At 37.8% G+C, this 18480-nt stretch overlaps 1 protein-coding gene across 2 annotated transcripts in view; it reads left to right on the top strand.

The window, feature by feature from the left end:
• LOC149232425 (RNA pseudouridine synthase 3, mitochondrial-like) overlaps window positions 1-11927 on the top strand; it is a 253207-nt gene extending 241280 nt beyond the window's left edge. The window contains exons 8-10 of one of the 2 annotated variants that reach the window (XM_089379403.1): window positions 10087-10198; window positions 10558-10604; window positions 11226-11927. In XM_089379403.1, coding sequence (XP_089235529.1) covers window positions 10087-10198; window positions 10558-10604; window positions 11226-11585 — 519 coding nt within the window. In that variant the 3' untranslated portion in view covers window positions 11586-11927. The remainder of the gene's footprint in view (window positions 1-10086; window positions 10199-10557; window positions 10605-11225) is intronic. The other variant, XM_089379402.1, reaches the window with a different exon arrangement.
• Window positions 11928-18480: the final 6553 nt, after the last annotated feature.

The raw sequence follows: 18480 nt of genomic DNA, 5'->3' as shown, positions 1-18480 counted from the left end.
TTCATTCTCCGGTGGAAGAAGTGCGCTCAGGGAAGAGGAAGCCCAAGTGGCTTCAGGACACCTTGAGAGATGCCACATCTGTTGCTGAGCCGAAGAGGCCGGTCAGAGAGAGTAGACCACCTGAGAGGTTTTGTAGTTATATGGCGATGGTTACCAGCATCCTTGACTCTGAGCCTTCTAGCTATGAGGAGGCAGCTAGCCAGCAGGTCTGGAGAGAGGCCATGCAGGAGGAGTATTCTTCTATCATGAAGAATGATGTTTGGGAGGTGGTGCCGAGGCCTGAGGGCAAATCCGTGGTTACTTCCAGATGGCTTTACAAGGTAAAGCATGCTGCAGATGGCAGCATTGAGAAATTCAAAGCGAGGTTTGTGGCTAGAGGGTTCTCCCAGGTAGAGGGAGTTGATTATGAGGAGACCTTCGCTCCCGTGGCTCGATATACTTCGATCCGCTCCATTATATCGATAGCAGCAGAGATGGGTTGGAAGATCCACCAGATGGATGTGAAGACCGCATTTCTCAATGGCTTCATACAGGAGGAGGTGTACATTGAGCAGCCACAGGGCTTTGAGGTGCATGGGAAGGAGTCCCATGTGTGCAGATTGAAGAAGGCCCTTTATGGCCTGAAGCAAGCTCCCAGAGCTTGGTACTCCAGGATAGATGCATACTTGCAGGGGATGGGTTTCACAAAGAGTGAGGCAGATCCGAACCTTTACTTTATTGTGATTGGTGAGGAGCCTCTCATTCTGGTGCTGTATGTGGATGACTTGATCATTACAGGTGCAGAGAGACTCATAGAGCACTGCAAGAGAGATCTTGCGGCGGAGTTTGAGATGAAGGACATCGGCTTGATGCATTACTTTTTGGGTTTGGAGGTGTGGCAGGAGGAGGGGCATTTCTTCCTGGGGCAGGGGAAATATATTGTGGACATCCTTAGCAGATTCCACATGGAGGATTGTAGACCCATGTCGACACCGATGATCACCAACTGGAAGAAGCTTCATGCTTCGGATTCCGAGTTGGTGGATCCCACATTGTACAGGCAGCTGATTGGTTCCTTGATGTATTTGGTCAACACTAGACCAGATATCTGTTTTGCAGTCAACACGATGAGTCAGTTTATGTGTGAGCCTAGGAAGGTTCACTGGGTGGCTGCAAAACACATTTTGCGGTACTTGTAGGGGACAGTGGATTATGGTCTGGACTACAGGCAGGGAGATGGAGTGAGATTGGCAGGATACACTGATTCTGATTGGGCAGGTTGTGCTTCTGATAGGAAGAGCACTTCAGGGTGTTGTTTTGGGTTGGGTTCAGCAGTAGTGTCATGGTTCAGCCGGAAGCAGCAGTCAGTAGCACTGAGTTCAGCGGAAGCAGAGTATATGGCAGCCAGTCTAGCTAGTTGTGAGGCCATCTGGCTTCGCAAGATGTTGTTTGGCTTATTTGGTCAGCCGTTGAGACCTTCAGTGATTTACTGTGATAATCAGAGTTGCATTAAACTCACGGAGAATCCAGTATTTCATGACAGGTCAAAGCATATCGGGATCAGATATCATTTCATCAGAGACTATGTTCAGAAGGGAGCTGTGAAGCTTGAGTATATTTCCACTGATGAGCAGGTTGCAGATATCCTTACCAAAGCCTTACCACGGGGCAAGCATGTCTACTTCAGAGACAAGATGGGTGTGGTGAGGAACACCTTCCTCGGTAAGAAGGAGTGTTGAAATTTGGTACTGGAGGACAGGTGGTTCCCTTAGGCTTTGATCTTTGGCCTAGGGAAAAGTGTCCAAAAGAATTTAATTTTTCTCCTAAAGTGACTTTATAATTTTATAAAGTTAAATCTAATTTAAAAGTGACTTTAAGTGATAAAGTTATTAAGTCTAATTTTAAAGTGACTTTTATAAAGTCAATGAAAAATTAGAAAGGAAAAGTGACTTTGGAAATAAATGACTAAGTGGGTCTTTATTAAAGTGGGGTGAATTAAAAAATAGAAAGTGAGATTTAAATGAGCATTTAATCTCAACCATTGATCTAAATCTATTTCAGCCATTGGATTTAGAGATCACCCAAAAGTCACTTGGATCACCCAAAAGTCACTTGGAGTTATATTAAAGGAGGAAAAGGAGGAAAATGTCATTCATTCTTTCATGAGCAGATTGGGAGAAGGAGAGCAAGAGAGCAAGAGAGATTTCTGAGCAGGAAGGAGAAGGAGACAGCAGCTTGGCACACATTCCAAGGCAGCAGTTGAGCAGATTTGTACAGCTGATTCAGCACATAGTGAAAGGCAGATTTTTGCACAAAAATCGAGGAGCAGTTTGCTGATTTTTCTGCACACAAAACGGAGGTCGTACAGCATTTATTGCTGTCCTGTTTGCTGTAATTTCCAGATTGCTGTGAGGCACGGGAAAGGAGATAAGTTGTAAATTTGCTTGCTGATTTTTTGCTGAATAATTCTCACTGTAAAAAGACAATTTTCAGAAATAAAGAAGAGCTCTCAAACTGGTTTTCCCCAAGAGTTGTAGGGGGTTTTTCCAGGGTCAAGTTGACCAAAAATATCAGTGTTTTAATGTGTTTTAATGGCTGTTTTTAATTGCTTATTTTTAATTCTGCAATTTCCAGCATTCTGAAAAATTTCCAGAATTTGTGTTTTCAGCAATATTTATTTTTTTCAGTCTGTTAAATGTATGGTTATGGGAATGGGCATTTAACTACATGGGAGAAATAAGGAGAAACTGAAAACCGGGGTGGGAAAACATAAATTTTTACAAACAGACTATACCACCAAAGCCTCTATGAGAATATTTCCTGTTCCAGGCAGACCAAAGAATGAATCGATCTATGTGGGGGACCCTAGATTCGTCATGCTCCCAGGTTTCAACTAAGAAAATAAGATCAATATCACTCAGGATCCAACTAACATAGGACCTTTACGCCATGGAAAACCACGACAATTCCAGAAGAGGATTCAGAGTGTTCCTAATTCCTATTTATCACTTTTATTTTGGACTCTATCTCTAATAATAACTTTCCTATTTCTAATGATTGCCCATTTGCCTTCCTTTCTTGCCCTTTTATCTTTTGGACTTCTTTCCTTAGTTCAGCTTCATCTGCTGGAATAAGATCTTCATTTATAAAGATCCTTGACGCCTTTAGACTTGGAGATTTACTAAGTATATCTAATTTGTGGTCATTGCTACTTACCTTAACACAAATTAGTCTATGTTTATGCTCAAGAAGCTTTCCCACCCTGTTTGCTTTTGTTAGATAATCTGTTTGGATTTGTGAGCTAGTTTTTAGTTGTTATACCAAAATTATAAGGTTCAGGGCTCTTTTGTTGCACTCATGATCCAGTTCAATTAGTTTGTTCATTTCCTCTTGTATGGGTTTAATATCTATTTTATTCATTGTGTTGCTTAGGGCTGAATTATTATCTAGTTTTTCTTTTAATTCTTTAATCTCATCTTTCAGGGTGCAATTTTCTTTGACCATTGATTGTTTTTTGTGTTTTATTTCTTGCATCCTATCTTTCATTCCTTGAATTTCAGTCTTGAATGATATCATTCTACCTTCTAATGCCTTGCAACTATTGTTAAACATTGTAGATAATTCGATTTTATGTTCCATAAGCATTGTAGATAATTCTTGTTTATGTTGCATTTCTCTTTCTTCTTTTCACTTTCTTAAAGATTCAATGTATTTATAGAGGCACTCTAAAGTAAGTTTGCTTGGCCTCCCCTTGCTAGAAGTAGGCTTAGAAATGTGGGGAGAAGTACTCATAATTGTAACAAATAGAATTTAGTAAGAAGAGAGAGTAGGTAAAGGCACTGATGCACCTGGAAAGTTTGTGGAGCCAACTGAATCACACCAAGATATTCATAGACCACCGCAGAGCGAAGTTGAGTTCATATATGCCGAGTATATATGGATGAAAGTTTTGGCCGCAAGAGTTTAGATATGCGAGTATATATGGCACAAGCCACAACAGAGAATAGAACAGACAGGTCAAAAATCCACATAATAGACCACTGCAAGGCCGATCTTTATATATATCGTGTTTAGTACACCGTAGAGCAAAGTGAGTTCCTCTATTTTGAAAAACATCCGGTTCGAAACCGACTCGGCCGAGTTGGTCCGAGTCATGCCCCCACTAGGTTGACTTGGCCTTTGAACCGGAACGGTTGACCGGGTTATTACTGAGCCGACCGAGTTGTCTAACGACTCGGCCGGCTTGGTGACAATGGCCCGAAAACATTAGAACAATGCGGTTTCTTTTTGGAATTAGATTTTTGGGGACCCCAAACCCATTTTTAATCTGCCTTTAGGTTCTTTGGTGTCCATTACCCTCTCCTAAACCCTATAAAATCCACCCAACCCCTCTCATTTCCTCACGACGATCTCATTGCATTTGAGTGAGAGTTTGTGAGGAGTTGTGGAGTTTGTTTTTGGAGCAGCAGTGAGGAGTCTTGGGCAAGCATTGTAGCAGGAGTGAAGAGCTTCTTGGGCAGCCATTGGAGCAACATTGAGGAGTTGGTTTGTTGGAGCAACCTTGACGAGGCAGTTTATGCCTAGAGGTATTTTTTTCACTTGTAAAAATCTGTTTTTGCTTATTTATTTTTTTGTGCAAATTTGGAAATTGAAAAGAGTGTTTTTTGTGAAAGAAATGAACATTGAAGCAATGCTATTTTTTTTGTTTTCATTTTCAAATTTTTTTCCTTTGATTTCCAAGTGAAAAAATGGCACCTAGAGTGAAAGATGCTGCTTGGGCATATGTTGAAATGGTTGATAGTCAAATGCATTGCAAATTTTGCCATAGAAAAATTAAGGAAGGTCGTGGGGGCATTAATAGGCTGAAACAACACTAGGCAGGGATTAGAGGCCAAATTACTCTATGTGAATCACCAGAAATTGGGGAGATTAGGAAGGATTTGCTAGCAAACTTTGAGAAGTTTAAAGAAGAAAAGGCTAGGCAAAAAGAATTAGAGGCTGAAATTGGGAGGAAGAGGAGTATACAAAAAACGCTTGCTACTAACCCCCATTTTGATTTTGAGGGTTCTTCCTCTATCCCTTGTACTGATGCATCCAACCCCTTCTAATATGTTCCTCCCTCTTTGGAGTCTATTCAAGAAAAGGGTTAGGGTAAAATGAAAAAGAAGGGTGATATGAATATCAAAAGTTATTTCATTGTCACACTCTCCTCTCCATCAGATGCACATGGTCCTCAAGCTAGTAGAACTTTGCAGCCCACTTTAGATGACCATTGGAAGAAAGAATTGAGGGAGACTGCTTGTGATTACATATGTAGATGGTGGTATGCCGCTGATATCCCCTTCAATGCTTCCCGTTCACCATATTATGAGCCTATGTTTGATGCCATGCATGCTATTGGAAAAGGCTTCAAAGGCCCTACTAGGCATGAGCTAAGGGGGTATCGTTTGTAGAAAGAAATTGCCTACATTAATGAGTATTTGAAAGATTTCAAGGACTCATGGGCAAGAACAGGATGTACCATCATGTTAGATGGATGGACTGATCAAAGGAACCGGACCATCATAAACTTTCTTATCTTTTGGCCATAGGGAACCATGTTTCTAAAATCAGTTGTGCATCTAATAAGGTAAAAGATGGACAATTGTTGTTTCAGCTATTGGATGAGGTTGTTGAGGAGGTGGGGGTGGCTAATGTTGTTCAAGTCATCACAGATAATGCCTCTAACTATGTTCTTGTTGGTAAACTGCTAGAGGAAAAACACAGAACCATCTTTTGGACCTCATGTGCTGCACATTGCATAGACCTCATGCTTGAGGATATTGGCAAATTAGATTGGGTCAAAAACATTGTAGATCATGCTAAAAGCATAACAAAATTTATCTACAGTCATTCATGGATTTTGAGCCTTATGAGGAGACACACAGGGGGCAGGGATATTATTAGGCCTGCCATCACTAGATTTGTTACTCATTTTTTGACATTGCAATCTATGCTTTCACAACATAGAAACTTGCAAAAGATATTTTCCAGTGAAGAATGGAATCAAAGCCAGTGGTCTCACAAAAAAGATGGCAGAGAATTGAAAAATAAAGTTAATGAAGAAATATTTTGGAGAAAGGCAGCAAAGATTGTGAAGGTTGCTGAGCCACTGGTTAAGGTGTTGCGGTTGGTGGATGTTTCTAAAATCAGTTGTGCATCTAATAAGGTAAAAGATGGACAATTGTTGTTTCAGCTATTGGATGAGGTTGTTGAGGAGGTGGGGGTGGCTAATGTTGTTCAAGTCATCACAGATAATGCCTCTAACTATGTTTTTGTTGGTAAACTGTTAGAGGAAAAACACAGAACCATCTTTTGGACCTCATGTGCTGCACATTGCATAGACCTCATGCTTGAGGATATTGGCAAATTAGATTGGGTCAAAAACACTGTAGATCATGCCAAAAGCATAACAAAATTTATCTACAATCATTCATGGATTTTGAGCCTTATGAGGAGACACACAGGGGGCAGGGATATTATTAGGCCTGCCATCACTAGATTTGCTACTCATTTTTTGACATTGCAATCTATGCTTTCACAACATAGAAACTTGCAAAAGATATTTTCCAGTGAAGAATGGAATCAAAGCCAGTGGTCTCACAAACAAGATGGCAGAGAATTGAAAAAGAAAGTTAATGAAGAAATATTTTGGAGAAAGGCAGCAAAGATTGTGAAGGTTGCTGAGCCACTGGTTAAGGTGTTGCAGTTGGTGGATGGGGAAAGATTGGCTATGGGCTTCATTTATGAGGCTATGGATCAAGCAAAGGAGCAAATAAAGAGGGCATACAAGGATAAAGTGGCTAAGTATGGGCCCATTTGGGCAATCATTGATGAAAGATGGAACAATCAACTCCATCACCCTATACATGCAGCTGGGTATTTTTTGAACCCACGGTATCATTATAAAGCTCTGGCGACAGGAGCTTTGAAGGGGGAGGTTAGAGATGGATTGATTGACTGCATTGATCGCATGATCCCATTGGAGTGTGATTAGCTGGAGATACACCGACAGGTCACAACCTTCAACAAAGCCACAGGTACCTTTGGGAAGAACCTAGCAAAGATTGCAAGGGAAGCAGATGAGTTAGGTAAACAAAAAATTCAATTTTCAAATTCTTAATACTTATTTTGTTAAATCGTTTATATTTTGAAAGTTGGATATAATTTGTAATTTTGTTGAGCTAACTCATTACACTCCTATGTTTTTTGCAGCACAATGGTGGGAGGCTTTTGGTAACCATTGTTCTGAATCGTAGAAGTTTGCAATTCGTATTTTGATTCAAACTTGCAGTGCTACTAGGTGTGAGAACAATCGGTCTGTCTTTTAGAGGATTCACACGAAGAAGAGAAACCGTCTGGATAAAAAACGGTTAAATGATCTAGTCTATGTCCAATACAACCTCCTGCTCAGACGCAACCAATTGCTGAACAAAATACCTGATTCAGATCCCATTGTGTTGGAAGACATTGATCCAACATCAGATTGGGTAGTGGAGAGTCATCCAACAGAGTTTGATTCTGATGAGGATCTTGATTTGGATTTACAGGTGGAGGCATCACTCGAACATAATGTTCAGTTGAATGCAGATCCTGATCCACTTGTACTAGCCTCAGGGCCAGCCCCAAGTCCTCCAATTGCAGGTGCTTCCTCTGCTTAGCCACGACAAAAGCGCATATCTCGTCTATCTCATCTTGCAGCTGCTACACAGCCTACTAGTGCTACCACTTCTACAATTGCAGTTGGAGATGATGATGAGGAGCCATGGGTTGGCCTGTCTGACTCTGATCCAGAGGTTGAGCCAGATGATTTTGGCTCCTCTAGCAGTAGCCAGTAGTACTGGTCACAGTTTGCTTTTGTTGTAGAGGTCATTTCTAGCCTCCTTGGTTATGTGTTTTTGTTTTGATCTCTATATCATCATCATGTATGTATTGGACAGTGTTCTAGCTGCCATTTTGATATAATGGATATATTCATGAGCCTACTTTGATCATACGTTGTCTTCTATCTATATTCTAATGCTGTGTGTTTGGAAACATGAATGAAAATCTTTAAAATTATGTTTTTTTATATAAAAAATAAATATTTAATGTATTTTTTACAACGATCGAGTCATTGAAATCGAGCTGGCCGAGTTGATACCGAGTCAGGGTCGGAGTCGGAAACAGAGTCGGAGTCGACCCTCGGCTGAGTCGGAGTCGAAGTCGGAGTTTTAAAATATTGGCGAGTTTAGAATATATGAAAAAGCATCAATTCAAATCCGAGGCCGCCACAAAGACTTTCTCAAATGTTATACCCATAAACAGGTTCACACCTCTACAGAAGTATGTATACATTTGACCGAGGCCGCAAATATATATATATATTTGTTCGCCCATTTATAATAATTAATAGAAAGTTAATAAATAGGAAAGTGAATATAAGTTATTAGGAATAATTAAGAGTAAAAATTAGGATTAAATAAATTATAATGAAAGATTAATACTATAAAATAAACAAATATTATAAAAATATAAATATTTATAAAACTAATATATATGAAAATATTTATTATATATAATAATTAATATAAAGTAATAAAATAAAGAAAATAGGGATCAAATAAAACGAGGACTAAATATCTAATAAGAAAGACTATAAGGTCAACTTAATAACTCACAAAATAAATAATAATAAATTAAAATGAAATAAAGAAATAAATAAAATTATGTGAAATGAAATAAAAATAAGGATAATAATATATAACAAAACTAATAGAAAAATTACCAAGGATAGACTAAATTAATAAAATAAGGGAATAAATAGAAATATAATTTTTTAAAATTAATAAATAAGAAAAATAATAATCATAAAAGTGATTAAAATAGCCCTAAATATTAATAATCATAACAAACATTTAAATATACCTAAATATTAATAATCATAAGAAACATTAAAATATACCTGAAGAAGAGTTAATCAATAATCATAACAAACATTAAAATATACCTAAATATTAATAATCATAAGAAACATTAAAATATACCTGAAGAAGAGTTAATCATAGAATAGATAAAATAAATAGAAAGGGGGAAAGAAGAACTAAAGAGAAAAAACTAAAAACACAAGGAGGCAAAGGGAGAAAATTTAAGGAAAAAAAGAAGGAAATTAAGAAGAAGACAATTTCGAGGAAAGAGTAAGGATCCAATCTCTACTAACTCTTCAGCCGTCATCCCTGTTTAGATTGTTGGCTGCCCGTTTCTCTATCTTGATAGCTTCTCTGAACTTTCTGTGATGGTAATGAGAGATATTAGCAAGGACAAAATAATCCTCAATGCAAATGTGATGCTTCGCTTTTACAGAATACTCAACAAGAGCCGAAGAGCAAGAGCAATTATGCCTAATGTCTGCAACGTGCTCTTGAATTCTACGCTTGATAGACTGACCTCTCTCACCTATATAAGGTTTCCCGCAAGAACAAGGGATCATGTAAACCCCCTTAGTGTTAGAGGGGTTAATTTGGTCTTTGACAGGCCTTATAGTGTTAAGTGGCTTAAAGGTTACAAAGATATTGCTCTTCTTAAGAATATGAGCCAACTTGTCCATTGTTCCTAGAATAAAAGGAAGATGAACAGTGGCAATAGGATTGTCAGGATTAGTCTTAGCTCTAGGTCCTTTTGCCACTTTTTGGAAGGCTTTCAGGCGTTGATGATTACTGTAACCATTGTTCCTGAAAACCTCAAAAAGATGAGGTTTCTCATTATTGATATGAAGATCATAAAAAACCCTAAAGGCTCTAGTAGCAAGGTATTCAAAACTCCTGATATTGTTGGAGGAGAAATGGATGTGTAAGTAATTATTACTTGAATTGTTAACATTCTTTACAAAAATAGAATGCTCCAATTGTGCTACTGGACTATTCTTGCCTTCATGGAAATGTAGTTTTAAAAATGGTCTATTTAGAAAATAGGGATGCAAATTAATATCTAACATTCTTCAGTAAATCTTAAATTAACAGGATATCATTATATTCTTTGTTGATGTGATTTAATAAGCATTATCTTATCGATTTGGCTTATGTTTTGTAGGTAGTTTTTGATGGTGTAAAGACTGAAAGAATCATTATTGCTAATAATGCTAAAATGGACTGTGCACAAGAGGCAATAACGGAGTATAGAGTATTGGGACCTTCCGTTCATGGTGAGTTAATGTTTTTGGTGAGAACAATGTGCATGTGAACAAGCTATATCAAAAACTTCCCTTCAAGGGGAGGAAGCTGAGAGGTAGTTTAAGACAGAATTGAAAAGAATATTTTGATATTATGCATTTGCCTGCTTCTAGGTTTGATTTGTTTCGGTGTTTTAAAAAGTATTTTTTATGATGCAGTTGAAGCTTTTAGTTTTCGTCTGGAACCATTTTCTCTACATGTTCATTACCTATTAGATAGTGTATGCAATGTCATTGAGAGATGTATCAGACCAGACAATTCTCAACGAAACTTGCATGCTTTTCTTCATATTTGCTACTATATGGCTTACGTGCAATAGTTACTTGAACAGGCTGCACATGGATGGAGCTCTGTCCACTTACCGGGAGAAAGCATCAGGTGATGGTTTTTCGAAGTGCATCCTTTCTCTTTATTTTCTTCAATATTTGGTTTTGGTGCTTTCCATAATGCTATGTGCCAGAGGAGGCACAGGGATAAGAGTTATTTAGGAGGTAAAGCAAAATTAACTCTTGCTTTGCCTGGAAAGTAAGGGAAGACCATACAAATCGGAGTGAAGGTTTCCTATTTGTTTATTTTTTTGACTTGAGTTATTTAAATCTAGTTTTGTCTAAATTTTCTCACATTGTGGTTACTCCTCAACTCTGGTTTCCCGATGTCTTTGACATTTTCTGGAAACATACCAGTCTAATAGCATGGAAAGGAACATATAAATTGCCATATATAGATGAAGTTATAGTCAGTCCCAAGGGTGATCTCATTTGATTGTAACATCCACCGAAAGCATGTTGTCCACAGGTAGGCCATAGGTACAGTTTAATTCTGGTCAAGTCCCTGGGGTTACCAGCCACTATTGTGGCTGGTAGTTGAGCTGCCTTCCATCTGGATATTCTGGGGAAGGAAATCCTGTGAAGCTTTCCTAGGCATTTCCCTTAATTTCCCTCGTCTAATATAATTACTACTATCAATGTATGCTAACATAATTAGTTTTGTTTATTATAGCTCCGCGTGCATTGTGCTGAAGCCCTGGGGACTCCCATTGTGGGGGATTACAAGTATGGGTGGTATGTTCACAAACGATGGAAACAGATGCCTCAAATAGATATGGATCCAGAGACAGGGGAGCAATATAGATTGAAGCGACAGCGTGTCCTTAATGTGGAGAAAGGTACTGTTCTAGCAAAGGTACCTTTGCTGCATCTACATTGCAGGGAGTTGATCATTCCCAATGTTGCCAAGGTACTTAGACAGTTGAACAAAGCTGATAAGCAGTATTCTAATTCAGACACCCTACGATTCAGTGCACCTTTACCATCACACATGGCAATTAGTTGGAATGTTATGTGTTCCTGTATGGTATAGCTTCAAACAAAAGCTCGTTTAGATTTCCTCTTATATTCCTTTGTTCTGTAAGCATGTGCCTTCTTGCGAGTGCTGGTCAGAATTTCTGCAAACATTCCGATGTAATCAGATTTAAGAAAAGTACAAACTGAATGGAATTACTATATCCTTTTTCATACATCTAGATTTTCATTGTCGACGTTGAAGAGCTTATTATGTCACTGGTCAGAATGGCCATATTATTCTGTTTTTAGAGCATAATTGTTGGTTTATTTCCAGATTCCTTTGTTGCAAAGTGCATCTTATATTTCATTACTAAACATAAATGTACATCAAGAATGATTCATCACAGTGCCAAAGGGCAGTTACATAGATTCCCCTTCCATACGTAAGGTTGAAGAGGTAGCACGTCTTCTTTGGCTCCAATTTCAAGAAAATGTTTTCACAATTTATTGCAAGAATTTAATGAAAGAGAGCACCTCATTTTCTTGTTCCCTTTACCTTGTTTATTGATTGAGACCTGTTTGCAAATCTGCTTCCTTCATTGGTCAAGTCTAACATGACTTGGCCAGGGATAATTGTTAATTATGCTGAGCCCTTTTCACCAATTCACTGGTACTAGTGTCACAATGACAAATGTCTAGGTAAGAGAACTATTTATTCGGCCTAGTCAATCATGTCTTTAATTAATAGTTTCTATGTGTTGAAAGTGACCTTTAAAGAGATCAAATCTGGAGAGACAGAACAATCAATCAGGGAAACTTTGAAAGCAAAGCAATGGGGGAAGACTCTATAAACTTTCTACCGTATGAACCCCAAATATGAAGGGCCTGGAATCCATCCTCTCCCTATCTTTCTACTAAGGACAGCCTTTAGGGAGGGAAACAAACTCCTGTCAGACATGGAGTCCACCCAAACTAGGGTGACCAAATTGCAAGAGTTAACCCTGGGAAAAAATGGAACAGAAGGGTTTAACAGATCATGAGGGACATAGCAGTTTTCCTTGGAATTGCCTCTGAGAATCAAGCATAAATGGAGGTTTGCTCGATACTTGATCACAGAAGGGTCATATTTGAAGGAGATCCAAAATTAATTCTAGTTTTCCTAAATAATAAGAACAATGATCCATTGTGGAATTTAGAAGGCCACCTAGACTGGCTAGTAGAGGCAGCGAAAAGCCTTTTAGGGGTCCAATTCTGCCAGACCGAAAATGGATATAATGGGGTGGCAGATCATATGTCAAACCTAGCCATGATAAATAATCCCTCTCCTATGTGCTAAATCCCCTAACATTTGGGAAGGTGGATTTCGGAAGCCTATTATCAGAGCATTAATTCATTATGAATGATTTAATCAACCAAGATAATGGGATTGACCCATCATACAACCCCACCAAATGTTATTGAACACAATGTGCAATTTAGGAATTTTGTCTCTGGAAAGAGCTATCATAACTTAATGGAAGGTGTCGTGACTCAAACCCTCACCTAAGAGGAAAAGTCGAGAGAGCCAAGGATCAACTATCATACAAGCCACATACAAGCCACCTATTATCTCCTAGACACATCCTAAGGAAAAGTTTAACCTTACTCAAGGGGAAGGCTAAGGACACTATCAAACAGATCACTAATTGTCTTAGTCACTGACTCCACCCTTTAGGCTTAGAAAATGATCTATAAATTGCTGTGGATATACCATTTGACTGTTTTTCACAATAGATCTGATATGAATGTTATATTCCTTTAGATTCCAAATTTGTTAATTATTGTTTTGTTGTTTATGCATGAAATAGATAAAATGTGGAAAATAGAGAACAACAAAATACAATCACCAAACACAATGAACACAAAGATATGCTTTGGGAAACCTTTACAAGAGAAAACCCAACTGGAAGGTAAGACTGCTTTGCTCTCTTTTGTCTGGAATGGAAATAATCAAAGTACAAAGGAGAAGGCACTCTATATTGAGTTACTTGAGAACTATGGCCTATGGGATAATACATAACACAAAGCCCCTATGTTATGTTCTCTCTATCCACACTCAGCTACTATACTATACTATGGAACAAAATGCAAGCAAATATAATTAATTTGAGTTAACATTGGACAAATCTGGTAGGGTGTTTTTTGCACAAGGCATGTTTTGGGATTGGTCACTTCACGCACCAACTCAAACGTGGGAGTCAAAGAAGGGTTAAACTAGTTGTTGGATCCACCTAAGCTAGTTGTTGGGCTACTATTCGCTTAGATCAAGTCAAATGTGGGTAAGTTGGACTATTTCGTGGGACGTGGACACATCCTTCAAGGTTTAACAACTATTTCAAGCGTGAACCAACGGAACGTTGGCCATTAATTTCAAGAAATAATAACTTATGAACATTTTCTTCCTTGGTTTGATGGATCGATCCACCTTTTTGTGCAAATGTATTATGCACTTGTGGCTTTAACCACTTTATTTTATGAATTTTAGATTTAGAAAGTGGACTAGATCTAAATTTTCCTTGCTAAATCTATAAGGATATTTGCCAAATAATGTTATTGCGCATAGAGGTGCTCTCTAACAAAGTATGATAGAGATGTAATATCTTGTCTTGTCTTGTTTAACATTTTGACTCAGTCAAATTACATAAATAATAATAATAATAATAAATAAAAATAATATTAAAGTAAAATAGTCAATTTCCCCTCGGCAGTCATTGCACTATAAATTTTGAATATAAAATTTTAAAATGTAATAATTTTATTTTAAAAAACAATATAATATTCTTTAATATATATATATATGTTATTTTTTTAATAAAATTATTCATTTTTAACTTTGTGAAAATGAAATAAAAATAAAAATAAAAATAACCCTATGTGAAAACATTTTTACTCTATCAAAATAAAATAAAATTAATAAAAAAATAACATTGAAATAAAAATAAGTTCATGGTATTGACCGAGGGTATGAGAACCCATGGTATTCATGTGGAAAATAACCTATTTAAAGGGAGAAATTAAAACAACTTAGATCCATCTTAACTCTGGATCTATCAAGCACCGAGAGGGATCACATCTCTTTTCACTCTAAAAGAGGTTTGCATCTCAAGAGATTTAATCTCTCTCAACGCTTGGTAGATCCAGAGTTAAGATGGATCTAGATTGATTTTAATGTAAAGGAAGTTTCTTACCTCCTCTATATAATGGAAGGACGACTTCATCGAAAATTCATGGTTGGATAGTGAGAGTATTCCTCTCCATGGTGCTTAATGAAAACATTTTTTGGTCCTTATTATGTGATGTATGCTTCGACTTAGTCTACAATATTTTAAATGGTTTAAACTCGTAAGTGATTCAATATTACCACAAGGCTTAGTGTGATTAATCCATCGAGGGGCAACAAGTCAGGTGGAAGGAGAGATCAAGTTGTTAGATCTCATCTCGTACTTTGTTGGTGTGAAATAATTATTGAGCCTCTTTGTTAGGCAAATCCTTTAGAGGGTTCCCTTAGTAAACACTTGGTTTATTTTATGCCATAGTCAATCCTTGGGCTAAGGGAAATCCTACTAAGGAATCCTCTCTAATGGGTTTTTGACTTCACAATTTACCCTGATTGGTTGAGAGACTTCCCATCCTTAGATATTAGTCTCGCCCCCGTTAAAATGTGCAACTAAGGCCAAATCCCCCTTTTGGGCAACTCATTTGAAGAAGATGATTATTGGATTGAATTCCTCTTTATGAGAGGTCCAAAATTGACTTTAAGGCTCACTTAATTTGGACAAGGAGAAATATGATTTTGAAGGCCAGCCAACACGTGCAATTGGTCAAGGTCGGCTCGGGGTTAATTAGAAAAATTGAACCCCTCCATCACATATAAATAGAAGAGACCTCCAACCTCATTTGGCACATTCACATCACATTATTCCTTCTCTCTCCTACATTGATTGGTTCATACACATAACAAGGAAACCTATTCATCTCACACATGCGAGTTTGTGGAGCACTAATCTGACTTTCGTTGACTTTATATTTTGGGAGACTTTGACTAGTGTTGACCAAGGCTCCTTTGACTTCGTTTCACTGTGTTCTTAGAGGGATTATCTTTGTTTTAGCAGGCCACATTTATTAGAATAGATTATGAGGCATTCTAGGCAGATTGACCTACGTTGACCGCAGGGTTGTGTTGATTTATTTGATTGCAGAGTTGAATTTTTGTTGACCGAGTTTGACTAATCTTTTGTTGACTGTCTTTGCTGCTGGTTGACCTCCAAGGAAGGCCAAATTTCTTTGACCTTGATCGAGCTCAAGGAGGACTCATTTTCTGTTGCGTTGACCACTGTTGACTTTCTAGTTAGGGTTGTTTGATTGCCGTTGACTAAGAGTAGTATTGCAGATTTTGATTGGGTCATTTATTTGACTAAGGGCAGAGGTATTGGATCATTGTGCTCTATTGGATATTCTCTCTTTGTTGAACATTTGATATTTGATAATAAGAAGGATTGATTAAGGGTTTTCCCCATCTTGGGATTTTTCCTTGGCTTGAGCCAAATTCTTGTGTTCTCTTGTCTTGGCTTGTCTTCTGCATTATTTTTTATGTTCTATCTACAATTACTATCATTGTGAATTAATGGTTTATGTGATTGCTATTGGAAATTAAGTGGAAATTATCGCTGGGCTAAAAAGACATTGAAGTAATTGTTGCAAGCATAGGGCATACCGTTGTTATATAAAATTGACATGGTATCAGAGCCCAGATGAGGACAAATGCAAGCAAGAGAGAAAATTAATCACTAAGATATCTGCTAGACAAAGATTACTGGACAAGTCTCCATGGCCTCTACATCTCACTTCAAGACTGAGGACATGCTTAATGACAAAGCTAGCTATCGTGCATGGAAGATGACTTTGGATCCGACTTTGGAAGAGCATGAAGTATTGGACTATGTGCAAGGAAAAGTGGTGGACCCTGCTTCAAATGCATCTACTGCTACAAAAACGAAGTATAGAAAAGGTGAGGTCAAAGCTAAGAAAATTATAATTGACTCCATTCAAAAGCATTTGGTTGCCTATATTTCTGATTTCGGAACTTCTAAGGAAATGTATGATAAGTTGGTTGGGATGTTCAAAGTAAATAATGCAATCAAATTCTCTTTCTCAAGAACAAGTTGAAGGATATCAAGATGGATAAAGGGGAATCTATCCAATCCTACTTCATGAGAATAACTCAAATCAAGAATGACCTTCTATCTATTAGAGAAGTTATTGCTGACAGGGAACTCACTCTCATTGCTCTTGGAGGTCTTTCAAGACCATGGGATATATTTGTCACCACCATTCTCAACAATGACAAGATACCTGGTTTTGATGAGTTATTGGCTAGATGCAATCAAGATGAGGCAATGATGGTGGAGAGAGAGAGATCCAACAATGGAAATGAACCTACTGCTTTCTCTGCACATGCTAAGAGGAAGAATGATGTTGGTACAAGGAGATAGGGTCAAGGGTCCAAGAAGGGATTCAAAGGAAGAGGCAAAGGAAGATGCTACAATTGCAACAGGTTTGACCACTATGCTAGAGAATGTGCTCACAAGAAAAAATTGTTGAAAAGAGTAACTAGGCTCGATCTTCATAATGACGTGTAATTGTGATCTTATGTAATTGATGAAAAGAAGAAAAACAAAATTATTATTGTAATGCTTGTCTCATGGGTTTCATGAGCAAGGAGTTTTATTTTTAGTGATGGCTCCTATTTTGAGTCTTTAGGATTTGTCATCTAGTCATAAAAGTCAAATTGAGTTTATGTCATGTATGAAGGACCCTTCTTGGGCACGTTACATTTTTGTATGAGTCATAAAAAGTATAAGAAAGCCCTCTAAGACCAAGACAAAGTCACCTCCTTCAAGTTGGCTTCAAAAGAACAATATAATCTCTCAAATGGACATGTTGGCTCATCATCCTGTCAAGTCGGCTAATTAGCATGGGCAACAACTATAAATAGGGCAGCTCAAATTCCAGTTCAGAACATAAATTCAGAGAAGTATTTTTCGGTGGTCTGCAATTCGGTCAAGGTCAAGGATCAAATCTTGAGGAAGGCATCAAAGCAAAGATCATCTTCAAGACAGGATCTACAAAGGAAACATTATAACCCTAGATCGAAGGAGTCTACAAAGAATTCTTAGGATCATCATCAAGAAAAGAAGGCCAAGTTGAAGAAATCTATGAATCAAGGTCCTTACCATTGAAGACATCACCAAGAAGTCATCATTGATCTTCATCAAATGATCCAAAGAGGTCTCACTCTCTATGGGATCAAGGATCACTCTTGAAGAAAACTATCTTCATCAAGGAGAAGTTTTCTTCTCCCTATATCATCATCAACATCAAGGAAGCAACAAGGAGAAGGAGCATCCTATCAAGTAAGTATCTGAATATGTTAAAATGTTTTTTTGTAAGGAAAACAACAAATTGGTTGGAGCTTCAAACTATCTTGCATGGAAGAAAATGACAGATTTGAATCTCATTGAAAATGTGGCTATGGAACATGTCAAAGGATCTATCACTAAATGAAGAAAGGAGGATGCTCAAGCTCTTGCAAAGTATATAAAAGGGGAAGTTAGGGCTCAAAGGATTCTCATAGAATCTAGCAAGGATCCCCTCATCCCATATGTATCCAAACTTGAGACTTCAAAGGAAACCTATGACAAACTGGTAGAGTTGTATTATGTAAGAACTCTACAAGCTAAAGATGTCAAGGGAAGATGGAATAGCGTCATACTTTATGAGGATATATGAAATCTGGGATCAACTACAAGATCTAGGAGAAGTCATGTCTGATAGAGAAATGACTATAGTTGTATTAAATGCACTACCGAAGGAGTGGGGTAACTTTACTTCAAGTATTTATGGGAAGAAAGAAGCTACTCCATTCCAGGATC

This window comes from Pinus tabuliformis, chromosome J (assembly GCF_031772625.1).
Source record: "Pinus tabuliformis cultivar Carrire ecotype Pingquan chromosome J, CPIR1, whole genome shotgun sequence".
Taxonomy (NCBI): domain Eukaryota; kingdom Viridiplantae; phylum Streptophyta; class Pinopsida; order Pinales; family Pinaceae; genus Pinus; species Pinus tabuliformis.
The sequence above is the reverse complement of the archived record's forward strand: the minus strand, read 5'-3'. Positions and strand labels throughout refer to the sequence as shown.